The sequence below is a fragment of the Plectrocnemia conspersa genome, unplaced genomic scaffold, assembly GCF_051122295.1.
Source record: "Plectrocnemia conspersa isolate PC_06_02 unplaced genomic scaffold, ASM5112229v1 ptg000011l, whole genome shotgun sequence".
Taxonomy (NCBI): domain Eukaryota; kingdom Metazoa; phylum Arthropoda; class Insecta; order Trichoptera; family Polycentropodidae; genus Plectrocnemia; species Plectrocnemia conspersa.
In genome coordinates this window covers 5,098,295-5,122,631 of record NW_028277175.1, presented here as the reverse complement: position 1 = coordinate 5,122,631, position 24,337 = coordinate 5,098,295, and the positions used below count along the sequence as shown (strand labels likewise).

The window sequence follows — 24,337 nt, the reverse complement described above, 5'->3', positions numbered from 1 at the left end:
AAAATATAATTAATCTTTTTTGGTTCCCTAAAATATTCAAAGATGTCAGTAAGAGTCTGTTGAAGTCCCCGATAAACTTGACCACGTGACCACGATGCAGCGCTCGACGTGCGTGTTAACCATAAGACGCTTACGCGCATACTGAAATTGAACCGAGTTACTCGTCCAATCTCAGTTTGTGAAAAACCATATCATTATCTCTTTCACTTTCGTCACTTAACATGCGAGAGAGCGAAAAGGGAAGTATCTCACCGCTCGCGCTCGAAAGAGCAGCTCCGACTTCGGTCCGTTTGCCGACAATGTTCGGAAGCGCTCGAAGCTGGCCGACTGAATTACCGCCACTTTACCTCCCGTTCTCGCTAACCTCGGACAACCTCCGAGAGATTTTAGACCGAACTCGACCGAAGTAACCCACTATATTTTCCATCATTGGCTAACCTTGGCCAACTTCCAGAGAGTGTAGTGAAGGCATTACACTCGACTTTTGTCAAGAGTCAGTGCATAAAAATAGGGTTGAATTACAATAAAACAATATAAAATTTTAAAATTATGAAAACAGTATTAATTTTAGAAATACATAGCAAGATAATGTTTATAATGTATATAAAAACATATAATTATAACAATTATGATAATAACCTCAAGACCAAAAAAAAACTAAATTGCCCTATGTACTTACATATACCGGTACTGCCCCTCAGAGCGACCGACAAAATACAGACCGTAAATTTAAGATCACGCGATGACCTTGCGTTGAATGATATTTTAATGCACTTGTTCAAAATAAATATACTTAAGAGGTTGTTTTATATTTTTGTTAGTATTTAAATTTAGATGGCCATTAATGGCATTAATTTATATTATATTAATTCCCAATCATTGAAGAATTAGTCCAGCATCTTACTGACTACGACATTCTTTCATATTTACTTCTTATTCAGTCCAAAATTATTACGAGAATATTTTTGTGGTGCTTAGAAGATGATATTTCCAGTGATGTTATATTTTCACTTGCGTTTAAGCGAAAACATAATTTGGCTGAAGCGCTAGTGGAATTATTTGTTTATTTAAACTGTCGTTGAAATTCAATTTGACAGTTGCGAAATGTCCATTTGCTGTTCAAACCCAAACCTAGCCTAACTTAAACGAATTAATCAAACTTAATTTGACCTAATGAAAGTTCAATAATTAACTACAGTTTTATACTTTCCTTTGTGGATAATGTAGCTGCGCAGCGGATATTTTTAATATTATTTTTAAACCCGCTATCTTTGACTTTGATTTTTTTTAAATATTTTTAATTCATCCGATTCCCAATGATTCGAGTTAGGGTCGTGTCAGCCGTTGCCCTTTTCATGCTCCTAAAGCGGATTTTACGCTATTTTCGCATCGAGTCGCGCTAATAGATTCGACGCAGGGTAATAATAGAGTCGCGGGCCGGTAACGAAGCGTTCCGGGGTGGAAGAAACGGGACGGAGCGGCGTTCCTGCGTTGGTAGAGAGATAAGAAATTGCGGTATCGATTGCCAGTGGTGATGCGCACACTTTCAGCCTTCACGCCGTCGAGGTCAATGCCACCGGTCGGAGCTCTCTGTGCTCAACTGAAGCTGGGAGATCCTCTCTTCGTGTGACACGTACCTAATGTTGCCCTGGCGATTTAGATGAGTACAGCTTATCGCCGATTATTCACTTGGCTAATTTCGACAGATTCGTGTACTTACTATCTCTGCGGAAGGAAGCGAACGAGTTTTATGTCGTCTTGGCGCTGAATGGTTAAAAAATATTATTCAAATAAGTACGTTTAATCAACTGAGCGACAATCGATAATCTCAAATATTCTAATTATATGTGGTGCAAAGATACTTATGTCACACGAACGGAAAATATCGGAGCCGGTGAGATAAGGGATGGCTCATCAATGGAAATATTAATGAAGCATCTAAATTTTTAAATTCCGTTTCTAAAAAAACGTATCATGTTTGCTTGAATATTTTTTAAATTTAATGTAGTAGTTTTTTTTTTTGTAAAAATATTTTATGAGCTTTAAATGAAAATAAAATAATGTAAAAACAAATATGTTTTAACATTGATATGAACTTTTCTTAGGTTTTCCAAAATAATAATTTCTGAGAAGAACTGTTACTATTGCTTTTTTTTAATAAATAAATAAATTATCGATACTTTTCCTACAAAACTGGTGAATGTAATGATTTTGAAAATTTGTTCACATCACCTTGAAATAGTAATCATTATTTATTAGATAAAGTGCAATAACCTCTTTATCTAATCGGTCCGACAATGGCCATTTTCAATTTTCACCTGATCAAACTGATAAATACCCGCCGATGTGTCTGTGAGATATTTATATACATAGTATTATAGTACAGTACATGCACTCACATATTACGTTGTATCTCGGCGTCAATTAGTGTTATCGGCTCAAGTTCAATGCTCGTTTTGGCAACTTGGACACAATGACCGAACACAAAGGTGAAGTTCGCGTGCGATTTTTTTAGCGTGACGATGCGATCTTCATAATTAGCTCAAGTTAAATAATTTTGGTGTGCCTTCTTAGTCATCGATGAACAGTATATTATATTAACGGGAAAAAGAGCTATACTTTAACTAGCTATAATGATTACAGACTAGGAAGAAAAAAATCACTTTTACCGTGAGCTCCAGTGTCATGAAATTTCTACACCTAAAATTTAATTTTAAAAAACAAAAAAGTAACCAACATATTTTAATTGTTCTAATATATAAATACTATTAACCATTAAATATTATTTAATAAATATCTTTATATTATTTAATAACAATTTCTTGAGTAATATCTACAATTTTGATCAGCATCATAGATAAGTATATAACAATCAAAATGATTTATCTTACTATTATTATTCGTTGTCGCTATGTTAATACTAAAAGTATATTTTCTTTTAGATGAAATCATTAAACTAGTGTTTTTACAAAGTTTATCAAATATTTTTTTATTTATTTTTAAAAAAATAGTAAAACGCAGTGCGTAAGGTCTAGACTGGTAACTAAGAAGCCGCGGACTCGAGCCATGGCAGCAGACTTATTTTTATTTATAAAAAAATCTACAAAGTTATAAATTATAATGCATATAATATTTTATAATTAGTTATATATATGCCACTGATTTCAAGATTGATTAATTTTCTCTGATTAGGTTACACAGTTGGTACATATAAAGCCCATTGTAACGCATTGGGCGTATGCCTGTTAGGTTGCAATTAATGATTTGAAAAATATATATTTTAAGTCAGCTTAGATTATGATGGGTTTGCCAAAAATCTTAATTAACTTGACCTTCCCAGAACCCAACATTTGTTAATCGTCTTTGCTGCCATATTTTTGTCAAGAAATTATGCTCTATAATGGTACTCATTAAGAGGCGCTGGAATCTGCAACAGCTGCATCTTCCTTTTGCTCTTACGTATATTCATGACTCAATTTAAAACTTACTTTTTTTCGTATACTAAATTACCTAGTGATAAAATACGCACAATTAAAGAAAAATACGAAACACAAAATCCGCATTTTGTTAAGATACATCATGGCCACATCTACATATTTTTTAATCATAGCTGGTACACAAAATATTTCAAATTAATATTAAATAGACAATCACAAATAGTCTGTTTCCACCCAAAATTATTGCATTGGCCAAATGATTGAGAGTAGGAAGTGCAAAGGATCTTCCCTTATTTTGAGACAATAAGTAAATGTATCTAATTTATGTTAAGAATTATACAAAGCGGATTTTTAAAGATTGGTGAGGGTAATAATCAAAATTTAAAAAAGATAAGGTTATTTATTAATTTATCGACGATTTTGGATAATTTGTAGCAAAATTTAAGAAATTTTTTTTATTGTACTGTGTGTTGTAGTTTCTTAATTTTCTGCACTCTTATTTGTATTTTTCTCTGATAATCTTTGTGATGAGCATGGTGAATGTTTTCACCAACAAATAAAGGCAATGGCATCGTTTCAATAATTTTGGAAATTGAACGCGAAGTCAGTTTAAAATTATTGTGTTTTGTAATTAAACATGCTGCGAACGATGAAAATGGAACGGTGCATTTTAGCTTAAATTATATATTTTTTAAACAAATACGTGTATGTGTTGATTATTTTCATAGTATTTTTGCGAAGTTCATGACAAATTTTCGCATTTTTTCTGTTATAGAATGCGAAGTGGTGCAGGCGTGAAGACGTTCGATTTTATTAATTTTATTAATTTACTTATTTTATATAGCTAATTATTTATACACTAAGCAAATTATATATTTAAATATAATATAAGCAAAAATAGAATATAAAAATACTTAGTATTTTAATTTATTTATTAAAGCAAGAAGGTGTTTCTTTATTCCAATGTGGAAACCCGCTACATTTTTATTTTTGCGGATTGTCTTAGGAATACTATTATACAAATTCACACTTCCAGCAATTATTCCCCTGGCCGTACTCGTTTTCTTATACTAACTATCCTCAAATTATCTCTATTTCTAATAATAAATCTATGTACATTTTTATTTATTATCAAATACCTATTAAAATACTCTGGTAATATATTATTTTCAAACTTATATATATAAATACTAAAACATTAATCTTCAATATTTCTAAGTCTATTTTTTCAACTAGTAATTATATCCCCAAAAATTCGTCTAGAAATCTAGTAATCATATATCCAGCGATGACTAATGAGTCAGCAACTTTCAATTTCGAATGTGTCGGGACTTCCGCGGTCAACAATATCGATCGATGATCGTTGCGCAACGAGTCAATGTCATCGGCATAGCGATTCCGCGATTTTGCGATGTACGTGTGTTTATTGTAAAAATGTCCGGTGACCCTGTGATGAGCGACCGCCGGATTCAAGTTCACCAAATTACGCCATGAGCAGTACATAAACACGAGGGCAATGCCTCTTGGCGGGCGTCTGTGTTGGGGGCAGGGGTCGCCAACCGGGTGCATCCCGCTCGGAACGCGTGCCGTGTCGTGGGCGCGCGAGCGAAAGTCAATACCACTTTTACGTGAACGACGCGAGATAGTGACGTGTATTTGGTACTGATTATAAACGCAAATACTACAATTATCGGACATTAAACTTAAGACTTGAACCTCTGGATACGACCGCGAATTGAATGGTTAACCCCGAAGATACGACATTCTAAATGTATAAGTTCTTATAATTATTATGTACTGATGATGTTGGATCTAATTTTTAAGCATTTGTTTTTTTTTAAATTGATCAAGTGTAGTGATTATCCATTGCTTTCTATACTATGGGATAATAGAGAAGAGAATACTTCTAAGCTCGGTAGTATATTTATCTGCACTTAATCAAAAGCTCACTTCCATAAAAAAAAATTGAGATCCATTTACAGGTTGAGGAAATCAGATTTTTCAGAATATGTTATTTTATAAAGTGGCCTTTGAACAAAAACTTTCAGATTTTTTTTAACTCCGCAGCAATTTGTCCTTGAAGAAAAAATTCATGATATTTTTTTAAATATATCTTAAAATTAATATATTCTTGTTTATGAAAATTTTGACATTCCATAAACTTCTCAGATACCATGTATTTAAAATCAGACCATTATTACCCCTAATGCGTCATTTAAAGACTCAAGTTATAAATTAATTTACGATGACAAACAATTCTGGATAAATACTTAAACGAATTGATATGTGCACATATTTATATTTACGCTTTGTTTAGTTTGATAAATTATTATTTCTGAAGTTTGTACACTTCTGAATATGTGTAACGGTGTTTTACTTAATTTATTAAGGTAAGCCCGTTTTAAAAAAATAATTACAAACTCTATTTTTAATGCAAATTATTATATATACTTAAAATGTTGATCTTTTACCAGTGTTTTTCGTAATTGTTTGTCATTGCTTCTACATTTTAATTTTGCTATTTTTAAATTTTTAACTGTCTTTGCAACAATCACAGAATTTAGATCGATTCAATCGAAAAACATCGACGAGGTCTAATAGTAATAGTAAACCGGTATCTGTCCTTCCGGAAAAAAATATGAAGGAAACAAAATTATAACGCTATCCATATGATTACTTAAAAATATAATTTAGGTATTAAAAGTAACTATAAAAAATGTTTAGTTCCTACAGTATGTTTTTAAATGTCAAATGTGTATATTATATTTTTTTATAGTACATCATACAAAATGCAACTTGTAATATAAAATTTTGGCCTAAAACACAATAATGTGGAGTCCCAAACATCGGGTTAAATTTCTTTGTTGTACTGTTGCATGGAAAGGGGAGTAATTTCCATATAAATGCTATTGCCTTATTTTTATCATACTAGTACATAAATATCTTAATTAATAAATATAAAATTAAAAAATGTTATTTTAAATTAATAGTTAAATATTAATGAAATTGTCCATTATTACAAAACTCCAATGAGCTATATTTATTTTCTATTGTGTTCATTCGCGCACTGAAAAGCGGTTCGTTATTGTAAACGCGAAGGTATTCCGGATTTGAATTCAATAAATTCAAGCGACGGGTTGGGAGCACCTGCTTATTGAAAATTTGGCGTGTATTGGTGAGTTGCGCAAGTGTGCGTAAAACAACAGTGGCTGTCGGTCGTTGACCCGGCGCTGTTGCCGTGTGCGAAAGAGACGGAGCCATAACATTGGGCGTTTCGCTCTAGCATTATATCGCTTCAAGACGGAACCAACAAATGGCGCATGTGGGGTTGTTCCAATTTTCGCAAAAGGATAATTTTCTATATATTTTTTTTATTTTTTTATCATTTTTATAGTATATTTATTAAAAAAAACAAATACTTTAAATTGATATACTTAGAGAGTATACTAAAATAGCACTTATTTTTATTATTACTTTAATAATATTTTTTTTAATATAAATAAATTAATATGCTATATAATTTAATAATAATAATACATGTTTAAATTATTGATAAGAAATTAAAATAATCATTAAAAAAATAACGACATCTACAAAGAAGTAGCAAAACTAGTCGATTACTTTGGAAATTTGGCACTAGGCTAAAATTAAATTTATTATGACTTATTGTATCAATATAATGTAATTTATTTTTTCAATTGTAACTTTCATATTTTAAAAGATTGCCATTGTATATTGTTTATGTTATAGTATATATTTATAATATCTACTATTATTTCAACTCTCGCATAAAGTTGCATAGTCCTGGCGTAATGCACAGTCACAACAGGCACCCGCCTGTGGCGACAAATTAGGGGAAAGATCAAAAATCACTCCTGCGGTGTAATGGGTGCTATTTAACAGGTAATTATTTTAAGAGATATGTGCATTTAAATAAATACTTTGCATGGACGTCATTTAAGGGGGGCAAGTAAAGGCATTCCCCCCCGCCCCCCTTTGAATTTGGCTAGGAAAATGCATGTTATTTAATGAAATATTATGAATCTTAATGAGAAATAATAATAAAAAAAATACTTTTTTCCCCCCTCTGATTCTAAAACAGAAATTCTCGGATTATCACTAAAAAAAATAAAAAAACAATATCGAATCTACCTCGAAAATATTTTTTCGAATATGTCGTGACATATTTAAAAAAATACATTTTCCCCTGTAGATATGTATATATTTTTATCAGTGAAAATATTATTTATCTGGCAGGTGCTAGTAAAATGATATGATTTTAACTTTTCCATACGTAGTAATATAATCTTCCTTCTTTGAGGAGGATTGTCCTTCTGAAAAATGTTGTCCTCCTTTATCCTTTTTTGTCCTACTTTATTCCCTTTGAACAAATATGTTTGACGTGACCTATTTTTTAGCTCTCGCAGCATCCATAAGTGAACAAAAAAATAGTAATTTACAACTGTTCAGAAATCACAATCAGTAGGCAACATTTGACATACGTGTTATATTGGTCTGCATTTGCCGAGTAAGTCCGTTGTTTAGATTTATTTGGGACATGTCCAGTAAAACGATAGCTATGGCAGAGATGTTGGGCCAAACCAAGCGCGATTTTTCCCATTCACTTTTGTACTGTTGGCGGTACAAAAGTAACAGTTCGGATCCAGTCATTAGTTTATGTATTGTTACCATAAAGGATTTAAACGGCAATCGAAGAGTTTTGTGTCATACGCTTTTAAACTATTTCATTGCAATGAAAAAAACATTGAAGCGAATTCTAATTACTCAATTTTATACTAAATTAAAGGAAAGTGAAAGGTAGAAATTTATATTCAAATAATCAAAAAATGTTGTGGGGACTTATTTATCTATTTATTTATTCATTCATTATGCCCAAAACTTGGCAGCATTCTGGTAGCACTGACGTGACGGTGGCAGCACATTCTTTTGATAGACCTCAACTGGACGATAGAGGCCGGTGGCGCCTCGTCCATCGGTCAATCGCATATACTTCAATAACAAACGTGTAAACTATTATAAACTCATAATAAAAATACTACTGCAGCGTCGGTCAAAATACAATATTTATCCACCTACTAATTATTTCATAAATGTTATGAAGTTGTTTTGACTTCTTCCAGTGAATGGAATTTTTTACCCCAAATGTAATTTTGCCGATTTTTTATTTTATGTAGATAATTTTTTTGTGGCGAATGCCATATGTGGTCGGATATTGTCGTGGTGAAAACCATTTATTCTTAATACTTAACTGCATTAATGGGTTCCGATTTTGTCTATTGTCTTGTAAGCTATTTTTGGCAATCTAAAAAGCATCATCGACATACATTTCATATGTACTACTTCCTTTTTTAAATTCATATAAAATTTAATGTCAGATATGCATTTTATTCGTTGTAAATTATAATGAAAATTCGTTTCATATTGAATGTGGTTTTTAATGGATAAAAAATATTTGTACATTATACAATGTAACATTGTTATAAATACAGTAAGATTAAAAACAAACGTATCGTTATAAATGTAAAAATTTAAGAATATTCCACATTAACAGTACAGTGTATACCGGAAGTCAGAAAGTAGTAAATACATGCATAAACGATTATTGTTAATCAAATGTGCCTATAAAAAAAAACTACATTCACAAACACTAACATAATACTTTTTTTTATAATATAATATAAACGAATAATTCGAATATCATATATTTTTTAATTATATAAGACTACTCACAATACACCTTATAACACGCATCCCATTTTTATTAGCACATTCGACTTTAGATGAACACGAATATTATAATTTTAATAAAATCGTGTATTAAACACATATAGAATATATAAATAATGGAATAATAGTGAGATTTAAAATATAAAAAATAGATAAAATATAACAAGAAACATAATTTAAATTAATACTGAGAAACACCAACTAAACTCCTGAATGTATTTGTGCGATTTTTAAAAGAAATTCAATATCGACTGATTATGTATTTAATAAGTAAAGCGTCAAAGAAAGTTGGTTATGTAATAAGTAAAACAAAAATACTTAATAATAATAATCTACAATTTAGAATACTATCGTCATAGAATACAATATACAAGTGTATTTAAACTTAAAAAAAATAACTTAAGAATAAAAGTACAAAAGAACTATACGGTTACATGTCATATACAATTCTTTGGTATATAGAGATAAGATATTTTTCCCTTAAGAAGTCCTATATTAAATATAAAATCGTTTTTGGATGAAAACATTGAGGCGACTCGTTTGTGACAAATGTTATCGATTGTGATTCCAGCAACGTTCAATCTACACTTCGACTGTGAACAACAATTTCGCATTAATGAAATACAAGACTCAATAATTTGGCTTCGTTAACCAAGGTTTTCAACCACGACTAATTGAGACTCTTGGACACAGAGTTCATGTGAGGTTACCTTGATCGATCGTCGTCGAATCGAGTAGATTTGATTATTGCTTCGTTCCGTGTTGAAGGCATATACAGGTATATAGAGAATATCTTAACTTATATCAGCAATTCCACATTTTCCACAGTCGAGTGGTTATCCTCGACTGTTGGAAATTGTTAGGAGTTGCTCCCGTAATAGATCGCCTGTTGAGTCGATATCACAGGTTGGTGGTTGTCGGCCTGAATGGACCTATCAGACTGATTGAACTGAGCCATGTTATCGTTCTGCCGCTGATAATCTTGGACGTAATGACGCGGACTGATCGGATCGCTGTTCCTGTTGTTGATCTTTGAAGCGTCTCCGTAATATAACTCTTCGTCGTTCTGAAGATTAATGATGCCTCTATCATGATAGAGCTGATGATGAGTGTCCATCTGTTGGTGACTCATCGTTTTATCCGATTTCAACGATTTGTGGCGGACGTCTAAATGCTGATTTGACGACGATTTCTCGACACTTCTCACTAACAGATGCGACTGATCGTTTTTGTCTTGGTAGAAGTTGTGATGGCTCGGTGATTTTTCAATGTTGTTCGAAGCGACTTCGATGGTGTAGTTTTGGATGTTCGGTTCGGTGTTTTTGTCTTGGTACATCGGATGGAAGTCTTGTTGCGAGTTATTATACGATTCTACTTCCGAAGTCAGAGTTTCGATTATCGGATCAGAGGCAAACTCTGGATTGAGATGATGCAATGCGGATCTTAAGCGGGCGTTGGCGGCTCCTAAAGCGGCGAGGCGTTGACTTTGTTTTTCGATTACTCGCTGCTTCTTACCCAGAGCCACAGCCATGGCTTGTTGTTCTCTACGTAACTCTTCTTCGACACCCAATAACCTGTCAATACAAAATAAAAATTATTAGTAAACACAAAAAAAGAGTACCACAAGGAAGCATTCTATCCCTTAAATGACATAATAATCGTGCAATATTTCATAGCAGCAAATTGACTAATACTTAAAAGACCTAGGTTCGAAACCCATAAAGGCACTAGTGTTTTTCAGTTTCTTTCCTTCTAAAAGATAAAAATTAGTGATTATTATATAATCATAATTTTGATCAATAATCACTGATTAAGTTTTCTTAGATTTTCCTAATCTTACGGATGAATATTGCGATGAATAATTAAAATAAAATCGAGCTAGGTTGTGCATATATTGATCGTAAGCTGTAATAGTTGTTGATTGCTTACCCCATTGCAACGCATTGGGCTAATGTATGTTGTGTTATTTTCAATAATACATATTAAAAAAATAGTAGAAAAGTAGGCATATTATCGAGGATGAAAAATATGTTAAATATAAATACAAAAAATATAATCTAAAATAGTATAATATATATTTAAAAATAAATAAAGACGTACATAGATTTAATATTGAAAAAGAGATAATTTTAGGATAGATAGGTATAAAAAAAACGAGCACGGCCAGGGGAATATTATACGGAGCTGTGCGTTTGTATAATAATTTTTCTAGGACAATCTGCAAAAATAAAAATGTAGCGGGTATCCTCAATGGAATAAAGAAACACCCTTGTGCATTAACCATTTCCCGGTAACAGTACTTGTTAAGAATGATTCAAATTATTTTGCACGGACCCACCCTTTCCTAGGCAGCGGTATAAAAATATGCAGGTGTTATAAAACATTTAAAAATATTCGTACAAATTTAATTTTTAACAAAAAAGGCCCTGATAATTTTATCTAAAAATTTGCTGATTTTTGAGATGAGAATTCACAGATTACAAATTTTCGGGTTAGCTCGTGCATGACTGATAATACACTAATATATTTAAATGTGTGTTTTGATTATATTTATTTAGTGTATAAACAATTAATTAACCCAAAAATGTTGGCAAGTGTTTAATTACCTTGTAATAATTCCCTTCATTTTAGAATCGCCGAGATCTGCACCGCATTTCAGCATTTCTTCGCCTTTGCCGTCAGAGTTCAACTTCTGCCTCAACAACTCAACGGAGCCCTTCAACCTCTCAATTTCACGTTCATACTAAAACAAAAATACAATATATTACAATCTCAAAACTTCACTATAAACTAACGCTAGATTAATAAAAATCATTACATTTACCTGGTGAATCGTCCTTTGATTCTTGGGCATCCTTCTCCTACCCGTTGTGTGATAGCAACTATCTTCCTGATCGCTAGAACTATCTCCGACGCCTTCCAAAGACAATCTCCGAACGGCCCTATCTAAACTTTCGCGCTCCCTCTCCAAAGCCTGCCTTCCCTTATCGTTATTCTCCAGTGCTTCAAAGCTCAACTCTTCGTTCAATCTAGTACTCGAAACGTTGTTTTTAGAATAGTTTCGATCTAACGGATATCCGTTTTTAGTGACCCTCACACCGCTTCCGTTGAAGTTACTCTCAAAATCGTTCTTAACATAATTATTCTTCAAGCCGTCGTATTCGGTCGTGTTATAAACTTCAATGTTGTTATTCTTCAAATTGTTATCGTACTTTTCTAATATTCTCGGTATGTTGGAATTGCTGAAGTTCTCGACGTTGTTTCTATCGTATATGGCCTTCTGACTTCGCGACATCTGCAATCGATACATTTCTTTGTTCGTTTCTTCCACGTTAGAATCCGGTCTGTTAACACTGTTCGGGTATTTAGCGTCGTTATTCGACATGTCGTTGTTGTTGTTGTTACTTTGATACACTGTCTCACAGTTATTCTGTCCGAAATGAATCACGCTCTGATTGGCATTGACTCCATTGTATGACAAAAGAGGATTTGTTCTCGGTTGCCTTGAATTCGTTATTCTCCTCGGAGGGTTAGGTTCGGGATATTCGAGTGGTTTATGAGTTTTGATCGGATCCGATGGAGTTGAGAGTATAGATGAGATTCCTGATAGTTCCGATCCGTTACTTCTAGACTTATTGACTATTCGGCGATGAGGTTGAGCGTCTACATTTGATTTTGAGTGACGAATATCTTTTTGATCGTAATGTTGCTTTGGTACGTTCCTCCTGTGCTTAGCGTTCCTGTCTCTATAATTTTTACCATTTCCTTCAGAGTTCGTTTCAATATTATCTGTCGTATCGTCGTCTTCGTCAACCGAAGAACTGGAAGTAGTAGAAACGGTTCTTTTGGGCGGTTGTCTCGTCAAATTCGTATTGCTATCATTTCTGGCGATCTCTTGAAGAATATCATCGTTTCTATTATCGTCAATATGATAGACAGGATTTTTGAAAGTCAAAGGAGCAGCGGTGATCAATCTCGGCGAATTAGAACCGTTATCCGTCGTAAAGTTTTGTATTTCAAATTTATGTCTCTCGTAATTGAATCTTTGATGCTGTAAAGGCGTTTTACCGATGTTGTTCCGCCTATTTTCTAAAAGACCGGGACGTCTTCCATGATGAGCCGGACTGCCTTCTGGGAAGTTTGCCGAGTTTTGTTGATACAATTCCACCGGACTAGAACTTTGGCTGTATGTCGCAATGCTTTGATATCCTGAACTAGCAACGTTCGATAAAGCGCTGATCGATACATTTGAGCCACCGTTATGAATATGATTTCCGTTGCTCACAATATTAATGTTATTCTGCGGCACGATTTCGTGGTTGCTTATCCTTTGATTGATCAAATTATCTTCATGATTATCTGGAGCTTCATGATCGTCAGCATATCGCAATATATCTGAGAGTTCTTCTAAATTAGCTGGAATGTTATTGACTTCGTTGGACGGTCTATATAGATTCCTATTTTCTTTTATGACGTTATCAATATATAAGCCCTTATTTGGTTGGTACATATCAGTGTTCAATCTGCCGTTGATATGATCGTTTCTTTGCAGCGAGTTCATGTGTATGTTGCCACTGGATCCGTTCATCTTTCTCATTAAACTTGGCGAAGATGCGTTCTTTGGTTCGATGCCGATCTGAACGACCTTAAGATTGACACAGTGCTCGCGATTGTTGTATTGAGAGCTGTACCGGTCGGGGTTCAACGGATGAGCCGTAACGTTGGCGAAGTTGTTTCTCGGAAGCGTCGCAGCTCGGACGCCGAGACTCGGCGATTTTCTGGCGTTGATGTGGTTGAGGAGAGTTGTATTATATTTAGGCGTGGAGATGGAATTAATCATCGAATCGTCTAGTTGGCTCGAGCTGGTTGAGCTAATAGTGTTGACTTGACAGGCGTTTCTGTTTAGAAGTGGCGAACTGTGAGCCATGGTCGAATCGCCCGAACATGGACTATAGGTAGGATCGTTGAATCTGAAAAAATTACAATAATATGGTTTTTAATAGAATGTCTATTATAAACATACATAGTTTAGCTAATAATAATAATCTATTATGCTAACATAATTCCTATCTGATATTTTAGCTTAATTACTAAGGCGATTTTATGAAATAATATGGAATTTGCCCCCCCTTATATTTCACCAGAAAAATGCATGACATTTAATGAAATACTATGAATCTTAATAAAATGGAAATATTAAAAAAACGACCACTGACAGGCTAACTTTTGAAATAACACCCTTAATTCTAAACCAGAAGTTCTCGGGCAATCCCTCAAAAAATCTATTCCGAAAATATTTTTTAAAATACATCTTTTCAGTGTAATCACATCGGAATACATTTTCACTGGTAGATACGTATTTTTAAAGTGAAAATATAAGCTGGCAGGTGCTAGTAAAATTATATATTCAACTTTTCCGTAAGTATTAATATATACATTTACATACTTTTCACTATTAATTTACACGCTATGTATAAATTTTAGTGAATATGTATTTTTCAGTGAAATTATATTTTCACTAGTGAAGTCCAAATACATTTTCACCAGTAGATTAATATGCTGCTCTAAAAAGTCTATGAAACTCAATTTGATAGTTTCGAAACGTCCATTTGCTGTTCAAACCCAAACCCAACTTGACCTAACAAAGTTCTAATACAAATACAAACTAAGCTTACTCATCTCTCTGGGGAAAATAAGCGGAAGAAGTACAGACAGACGTCACATATCGCTCCATTGTTTGTCTGCACTTCGATACTACACTGTTTTAAAAATATGATAGCTATCTATATCGATTTTGCTACTAATTTCTGATATTAGAGTATTGGTCAAAATGTATTCAAACCAAATGTTGGTCAATAGGAGGGCGCAAAAACAATTATCACTTCTCAGAAGTCAAAAATTCACGTCAAAAGCAATAAAATCGTGATGGCGCCGTTGCAGTGGGAACGCTCGGTAACGAGCGTTCCCACTGTAACGGCGTCGTCACGATTTTATTGCTTTTGATGTGGATTTTTGACTTCTGAGAAGGGATAATTGTTTTTTGCGCCTTCCTATTGGTCAAAATTCGGTTTAGATATGCTTCATTCGATTCTCACTTATCATAAGTCGTAATATTGTTACAAAAAATCTTGCTTTTAACGTCATTTAATGAAATACTATGAATCTAGTGTAGAAATAATTTACCTGAAGATATTATCGTGCACAGTAGGCGAATGTCCAGTTATATCGCAATTATTTTGTTCTTGGAGCTGTTCTGTTATTTTGTCAAGGATGCTAGGCAGAGGGTCGAGTTCCTATAATTAAAAAAAAGTAAGAATATAATACATAGCTATGTTTCATATAATAAATACGTTGATTACACATACTTGTAAAGCTCCCGGTGATAACTTTGGAACGTTTTCAGCTAAGAGTAAATGTAAAGCGGCGAGTTGTTTACCGAGATCTAAATGACCAGCGGCAGGTCCAGAACCCCATTCTTCATTAAGACTTGCTTCAGTACCAGGCGGTAAGGTCTAAAATTATATTATCATTATTAACAGATCGTTTAAGATTATATTATTGTAAAGTAATATATTTACCGAGATTTCCTTCAAGAACTGACGCATATTCACCGCTTCTTCTTCGAGAAAATCGTTTAAGAACTCCATGAAAGCTTCTTTGCCTTGAAAACGTGTGAAATTTGCAAGCGTTTGTAGAGTTTTCGCTATTAGTGTAAGATTACGTGCAGCTCTTTCATCAGGATATTCTATTAAATTATCAATATGATATTAGTCAACGGTTCAAATTAAATTTATGATACAATAGCAATATATTTACCATGAGTAATACCGAACAGACTTGGCGAAAGAATCGCTGGACATAAGAATCGCAAAAATACGGACGCACTCACAATATGATCTGCAAGCTCTTCTCGTTGCATGCTTCTCAGTCTAAAAATTAAATATAATGTTAGACTTCCGTAATATCAATTAAATGACACATGAATTTTTATATACTTTTCTCGGAAAGCGGCGAATGCGAGTCGTAAATCTGGTGGAAAACGAGGAGCAGATGCTTGAACTGCGCGCCATGTACGAGATGCTGCTAATCGTAAACGCTGTCTCTGACGCCGGAGTCCCGAACCGGCGCCGGCTCCCCTAGCAGGATCGACTTCCCAAACGCCTCCGGCTCCACCGCCCATAGCGCCACTCACGCATTCCCATAAAGTTTCCTATAAAAAAAGTATATAATATGATATTAACACTTTCATTAAATTTTGATCATGTCATATAGCAATATACATACTTGAAGATATGTTTCTCCCAACATTTTCATATAAGCTTCAGTCGCTTTAGTAGCTAACGAGTTAGCTCTGAAAGCGAGAGCTGCGTGTGGAGCTCTGCGAACTTCCAACGCGGCTGCGACTGCCAAAAGTCTTGCAGCTGCAGCAGCGCCACCCGCTCCTCGCACAGTTCCGACTAAAGCGGCGGCAACTTCTTCTTTACCTTTGACGCCTATAAATTTCACCAATTTAAAGGTCATCTAATATATAACGTCATGTATTAAATATGATACTTACCAATGATCGGTTCGAGGTACTCCAACAATTTTGTATAATTATCCCGTAAATACAGTAAGAGCGGATCGTAGACATGACTCGGCAAAACTTCCAGTTGCTGATAGCGGCATTTGACGCGGAGAGTAGGATTCGGATTCCCGTCGCTGTTCATATCGCCGATGTTAGTGTTTAAAATGGGATGCCATCTCTCGCTGCTGTGTCGGCTCATTAGCTCGTGCACTGGGATTTTTACGGTGCCGACCAAGAACCTCTTATCCCGCTTCCTCGGTTTACGATCAGGCTCCCTGTACACATCCACAGTTATGACGTTGATGTGCGGAAGAGCAGGAAACTCGAACACTTCACCCCAGAAGCACAGCTCCGTCTTCAATTTACTGGATGTTCTGGTAAATATAAAGTGATGTATGAATTTATATTGACACGTAAAAATAAATAAACAGTGCAATTTTATACCTCGCATATAAAGTAGCGTCTAGCAAAATTTCGCAATAGTATCGTTTCTTAGATGGCAGTCCTTTAGCTTCAAATAAAAAGAGACGTAGGGTTCGTTCAGTGCGAGGTGTGTTAATACTTCCGTCTGGTTGTAGAGAGACTCTAAGGCTATGTAACAATAGAATTAAGTTAATAATCGATCATGATTTGAATCATGTTTTAAGCATACTTGTTAATCCACGTGTCTCTTTCGATACGCGAAGCGCAAGCAAAATATCTGGTACTAGCAGGTGGTCCTGGTAAATGCAACGAGAAGCAATGAGCTCTTCCGCCAGCTAAAGATGCGTGAAGTGGTCTCACAGTGCCTCCTATGACAGCTGCTACGCATGCCGCCGGTTGTGATAGAAGACTTTCATGAGATCTGCAATTGAATAAATATTTATTATGATGCAAGGACAAAGTAAATTTATGATTCCAGATAGCTTACCTTGAAGATCTTAAAGGTGTTCTTGGTGCCAATTTCGCTGCGCTTCTCGCCCTTTTAAGCGGACTGGCACGCAGAGATCTTTTGCTGAAGAAGAAGGCGGCCAGCCTCGAAGGACTGCTGGCCACTGGTGGATTTCCAGGACCTGGCGTGCTTCCGGATCCTCGTCGGCATGCTTTCTCGTATGAAGTATCTGGAAAAACATCAATCGTAAAGTAAGTTAAATGCATCAAACAAGAAACAACTCTGACCCCGGGGATAAGTAAAGCATTTGCTCGCAGAGTTCAGTGCCCCATTTACGCTACAACTTCCACAATCTATGAATCAGTACAAAGTTACGCAGCAATCCTGGCAAATGCAAGGAAATAGATGTTATAGTCGCGGAAGTCGACACAATCTAACTAAAAGGCGGCATAGATTCGTCGCAAATCAGTGGTTCCCAAGCATTTTTTTAACATGAAATTTCGTTACAATACTGTACAAAATATTGATTTTTATTTACGTGTAGCGAAAAATATTACTTATGATTTTCCCTTGAAAACCAATAATTTTAATTAGAAGCCTTCTACCAGTAATTTGAGAAACACTTGGGTTTCACAGAATTTTTGAAGGATTTCGCGAAAATAATAGTATACTGCAATAATTAAAAATCTTCCAGCAAAGTACGCAAGAGTAAAGTAGATTTCTATATATATATAAATTGTGTAAGAAGAATTTTTTTATATTTTATACATAGATGGAAAAGCTAATTTAAAAATTGTACTTGTTAGTTAGCACGGCGCCACGCTCAAAAAACACCCGTTGTTATTCTCTACTGCGTTTCACATGCTATTCAAACCCAAACCTACTCTAAACAAATTAACCATTATACGTTTTTTTATATAAGTAATATGTACGATTTAGCTGATTAGCTCACGATATTCATCTGACAGATTATGAAAATCTAGGAAAACCTAATCTGTGATGATCGATCGAAATTATAATTTCGTGTTGCGCAGTAGAATGTGTTTTTAACACCCTCTTTAAATAAAACGGTTGTATTTGTAAGCATACATGTGTCTTAAAAAATTCGTTCTACGCACAGAATATTAATTCCCCGTTCTGTGGTTCTACTCAACCAAAATCCTGACAAGTTTTGAATATTAATCATATTTAGGGGTTCCGAAGATTTTAATATTAACATACTTTATTTTAAAAATACACACTTCAACCTCTCTAAATCCCTAATTTCGAAAGATCGACCATCATACATGTACGGCGATACCGCTCAAGATTTTTTGTAACAATATTACGACTTATGATAAGTGAGAATCGAATGAAGCATATCTAAACCGAATTTTGACCAATATGAGGGCGCAAAAAACAATTTTCCCTTCTCAGAAGTCAAAAATCCACGACAAAAGCAATAAAATCGTAACGACACCGTTACAGTGGGAACGCTCGTTACCGAGCGTTTCCACTGTAACGAAGCCATCACGATTTTATTGCTTTTGACGTGGATTTTTGACTTCTGAGAAGTGATAATTGTTTTTGCGCCCTCCTATTGACCAAAATTTGGTTTGAATACATTTTGACTAATACTCTAAAACCAGAAGTTGGTAGCAAAATCGATATAGATAGCTATCATATTTTTAAAACACTGTAGTATGGCGTGATGCCGTCGTTACAGTGGAAACGCTCGGTAACGAGCGTTCCCACTGTAACGGTGTCGTTACGATTTTATTGCTTTTGTCGTGGATTTTTGACTTCTGAGAAGGGATAATTGTTTTTTGCGCTTTTATATTGGTCAAAATTCGGTTTAGATATGCTTCATTCGATTCTCACTTATCATAATTCGTAATATTGATATAAAGTCTTGCTTTTAACGCGGATTTTTGACTTCTGAGAAGAGATAATTGTTTTTGTGTAATTCATTAGTTTCTCATTTATTGTAAGTCGTAATATTGTTATAAAAAGTTTTAATATGAACGGCATGATTTTACTGCTTTTGACGTGAATTCTAAACAGGGGCGTAATTTGGGGGAAGGTAGGGGCATTTGCCCGCCCCCCTGAATTTGGCCAGAAAAATGCATGGCATTAAATAAAATACTAGGCATCTTAATGAAATAGATTTATTAAAAAAAACACCATTGACTGTCCAATTCCCCCCCCCCCCCCCCTTGGAAGATGCTGAATATTAAGATTAAATTAAATATTAAAAAATAAGTATCTGTTTTAATTTTCTATTTAAAATGTATTTTTATTTTGAGCAAAATACATTTATTTTATAATATCAATAAAAGTGGTCAAAAACTACCTGGAACTTCGGTTAATTTAAGGAAAAATATCCGAGAACCGGGTAATGAATTTTGCCGGATATTTGAATGGCCTACTTTAAACGTTTAAAACTGCTGTCATAGATCATAGAACCACAACATAAAACAACAAAAGCCCACAACGCCTCCACATGTTTACAAAACACTGCAACGTTACAATACTCTGATAACGACCGCTGGTTTGCTGGCATCGATAAAGGAGACCAAATAAAATGTTATACAAAAAGAAGCGATAAAAGAGCAGTATGTAGGATGCCCAAACATGAGGTTATGTGAGCTTTGACGCGATAACAAGAGTTCCATCCAGCCGCAAACGATGCCCAGGGCTAAAGGAACGCCAGTCTAGTTCAAAGACACGCCTGGATTCCACGGATGCCCGTTATCCTCATGAATTCCGCGCACGCACACACGTATTATGGTATGTACGTACATACACACATGACAACATTGATATGCACCTGAACTACTGCCGAGGCTACTACGAGGTATGAAATCATCGCTGGACCGGTCGGTCATCGTCCATTGATTATGAGAACAAACTGGCAGAGTAGGTTTTCGATTTCGAAGACGACATCGAAAGAGACGCAAACATCTCTCTGGAAACAATTGGATTGCTAGGACTCGATAAGGCTTCGTGACGTCCAACTAAATCGATCATGCACTTGAGGCAAGAGAGCTTCTGGTTTGTAAGATATTGCTTCCAATCTAATCTTGCAAGTAAGTATATGGAGTCATCTAACTCGACTAGTATTATTTTTAATCCATAATGATATTATACATTCATTAAGAAGCATAACAAAATAAATCATGAATTCTTTGAGACCAATAATCGGTTTATCATCTCAGACTTAGTATATCTTTGTAAAATTCTCATACCTAGACAAAGTCGGTCTTGCGTTCCACCAAAACTCCATCGTCAATTTTGCGGGGCGCTTGGAACCCTCTGTGTAAAAGAAACAAGGGACAGAAGAACTCGAACTGTCGTTTGTGTGAATCATTTTTTAACGCTTGTCTTCGTCGCAATAAATCAATAAAATTCATTTCTGTGTTTTCTTCTGACATTCCACGTTTCAGAAATAATAGGCGTTTCAAATTTTAACATATGTTGATTGTAAAAACTGTTTTATGTCGAGTTTTTTAAAGTTTGCAACATTTTACCGATGAATAAATTTATTAAGATTTAGCAATATAAAGATTCCTTAGGCGCTATATAATATATAGTTCTAAAATGTACCCTTTGATATTGGAAACAAAAAAAAATAAGTAATAATTTGAGTACATTTCATTGGAGAACAGTAATTATTAGCCTCTAAAGCAGTGAGCGTCACGCCTTCCAAATTTCATCCAAAAACACACATACGATTTACTCAGGCAATCATATTGTAGGAGTTTACAAGCAGTTACTGTGATATTATATATATTTTATTTTGTGCGAAATAGACCGATATGTTTATTTTTAGAACCGGATCCTTGAAATGAACATTACCGCTTCAACAAGAACAAGCGCGACAACGAATATTCTTACGCGCATGTATCGCTTCTCTCTCGCATACGTCTGTACACGTAGACAACGCATTTACAAAATTATTGCAGTACGAATTTTTGACGTATCTGTTTTTGGATTCGGTACTGGCAATTTTTCATAGTGACTTCTTAAAAATTGAAAATGAACTACCAATATTCTTCTATATTATAGAAACTGATAGTATTGTTGGAACGAAACCAAAGAAAACTGACTTTCAACTTTACCGTAACTTTTATTTTTTAAATGTAATTAATTGTAATTGTATTTTAAAATATGTATATTTTCTATGTAAATTTTCTGTAAATATATTTTCTATGTATTTTATATCTATTATATATATAATTTGTATCACTATATAACAAATTTTTTTTATTAATTTTTGAAATGTTTTTAATTGCATTTACGATCTCTTTTAAACTCTCCAAACAGTTTCCCGATAATAACCTTTATTGCAGCGCAGGTAGAAACAAAAAAACACACAATCGTATTTTCGTGCGACGTATACGGCTCTAGCACGCGCGAGTGTATGTGTGTACAATTTGGAAGCTGTGACGTTCACTGCTCTAAAGCAATATGTGCTTTGGAATTTTGTGGAACGCATGTATTTATGTTATTGCATTTGATGTACCTCTGCATTATCTAGTTTTGGGTGGTTTATGTTATTTATAGCAGCCATGGCCATAACAATTAATAGCTAACAAGCAAATACTTCGTGAATGCCGCAATTCCAGAAATTACTCATATTTCTGAGTTAATATTGTGCTGCTGTGGAGTTTCTCAGCGGCTGGTAATCATTTATTAATTTATTTTAAAGCAATACGAATACTATTTAATTTTAAGCCTGTTTATGATATTGAATTGTAGGTAGTATTTTCGGTGGCAGATATAATTAAAATTAAATTTTGTGTTGATTAAAGTTTGGAACGCTTAATTTGACATGGACCTGTTTTCATTATTGAATCCTAATAATTTTATGAATGTATTATAATATTTCAATAGCTCAAAATAAAATTTGGAAACTCTTGTCATGATAATGATGGTGAATATATAATTGATTAAGCAAATAATAATACAATTAGACTCATATATTTATTCAACATTAAAGTAATTGATTACTTACAATAATATTCTGCACATCTCGTCGAGTGGCAACAAAATTTCTCTAGAAATACTTATAAAATCAATAGATCAAGCCTTTAATTGCAGCATAGAAAGTGGCAGTATATCTCATGGATTGAAAGATATTGCTTCTAGTCATGAAAGTTACACAAAGTAGTATATAATACTATTCTATAAATCTAGTAGAGTATTCATGATTAAATGCTATTGCTTATATCAAAAATATGAATCGAACCAGCTCAAAGCTGTCATTAAACAGATTAACATACAACGACACCGTATTAAGAAGCTGGATGATTATTGCCATAAGCGAGTTAGGTAGCGCGGATATTGAAAAGTTGTAAAAAACTCATTTCTTAAGAATTGAAGGATTGTCTAACTTTCTACCAGAACATAGCGAAGCTTTTAGCTAAGCACACACGTACGGATCTGCCCGTCGGACATCTGACGGATTTGTCCGGGCTTGGCCACAGACGCAAAATGTACGAGCTCGGATCTGTCTGACTGAGCTCGGTAGATATTGTAGAAGAAAAGTTAAATTTATATAGTGTTTAAAGTGAATTCTAAATTTAAATGACATTTATTAATAATAATAATATATACATACATATATATATACCTTGATCTCTTCATACATTTTCAATAATGATAATAACTTTAATTTTAGTATTTTTAAAATTATATTTTTTATTATGTATTCATGTATGTAATATTTACGTATCTAGAGTCTCTAAGTGCATCTTAAATTTATATTATTTTTTCTATTGTATAGTGATTTATGGGTCATAAAGTAATAAAACTTTAAAAAAAATTAAACGTTGGCGGCAACTTTGTCGCAAATTAATAAAGGCCCGGGTCATAAAACTATTTAAGGGACAAATTTTAACAAAAAATACAGTAAGCGGTCGTTTACGCGAGCGCGATCTCTGCTTAGATCTGCTTGTCCGTGTCCGATCCGTTTGTTTTGAGCACGGACAACGGACAGACAACAGACGGATCTGTCCGAGAGTTTTAACACCACACACTGGCGGATTTGTCCGTTGGACATCCATTTCGGACAAATCCGGCGGGCAGATCCGCCCGTGTGTGGCCAGCTTTTAACCCAAAACTCTCTATAAAAAAGCACTGGAATACAGAAAGGACATTAATCGAACTCATCAGGATTTTTTAATCATGAGGGAATATTTGGTCTCGCTAGGGTTTCAAATTAAGTAAAAGTAAGACACTTCTTTACACAGGTCTTTAGTAGAAATATCTATAACCAGGTAATAAAAAAACTTCACTGGCATTTTCCGATGCTGAAAGGTTGTAAACGGTCCATACAAATAGATTGGTATGCAAAGACGAAACAAAAAACACTTTCAAGTCATCTATTATACATACAGAAACAAGTTAGTTTGACCATGTCGTTTATAAATAACATAAACAACAATGGTCATAGGTGATATACTCATTGACAGATAGTTTTTGCAAATTTTTCAAAGGCTTTAACAAAATCACTACCGTGTCAAGTTATTTAGTCATCATAAATTTAATGTATTATTAAGTATTAAAACCGCGTATGATCGTAGGCCAAATTTCACACAACTAGATGGTTACGTATTTGGGGCACGTCCTTCATCAATAAGGGAACTACGTGTGTTTCTGGAACAGTTGTAGATGTACAGAATATATATTAGTTCCTTCCGTATCCGGGCACGTTTTTATCGATGTGATTTC

The 24,337-nt window shown here is 34.2% G+C and overlaps 1 protein-coding gene across 27 annotated transcripts in view; it reads right to left on the bottom strand.

Annotated features, from left to right (window-relative positions):
• Nucleotides 1-8,872: 8,872 nt before the first annotated feature.
• Nucleotides 8,873-24,337, bottom strand: part of raskol (Ras GTPase-activating protein raskol) — a 196,343-nt gene continuing 180,878 nt past the window's right edge. For 16 of the 27 annotated variants that reach the window (XM_088198386.1, XM_088198382.1, XM_088198377.1 and 13 more), the window contains 13 exons: nt 17,663-17,852; nt 17,405-17,596; nt 17,197-17,343; nt 16,744-17,126; nt 16,470-16,678; nt 16,181-16,395; nt 16,002-16,114; nt 15,764-15,930; nt 15,551-15,697; nt 15,369-15,478; nt 12,004-14,155; nt 11,792-11,928; nt 8,873-10,759 (listed from right to left, as the gene is read on the bottom strand). In XM_088198386.1, the coding sequence (XP_088054512.1) occupies nt 10,045-10,759; nt 11,792-11,928; nt 12,004-14,155; nt 15,369-15,478; nt 15,551-15,697; nt 15,764-15,930; nt 16,002-16,114; nt 16,181-16,395; nt 16,470-16,678; nt 16,744-17,126; nt 17,197-17,343; nt 17,405-17,596; nt 17,663-17,852 (4,877 nt within the window). In that variant the 3' untranslated portion in view covers nt 8,873-10,044. The remainder of the gene's footprint in view (nt 10,760-11,791; nt 11,929-12,003; nt 14,156-15,368; nt 15,479-15,550; nt 15,698-15,763; nt 15,931-16,001; nt 16,115-16,180; nt 16,396-16,469; nt 16,679-16,743; nt 17,127-17,196; nt 17,344-17,404; nt 17,597-17,662; nt 17,853-24,337) is intronic. The other 11 variants (XM_088198387.1, XM_088198397.1, XM_088198378.1 and 8 more) reach the window with 1 other exon arrangement.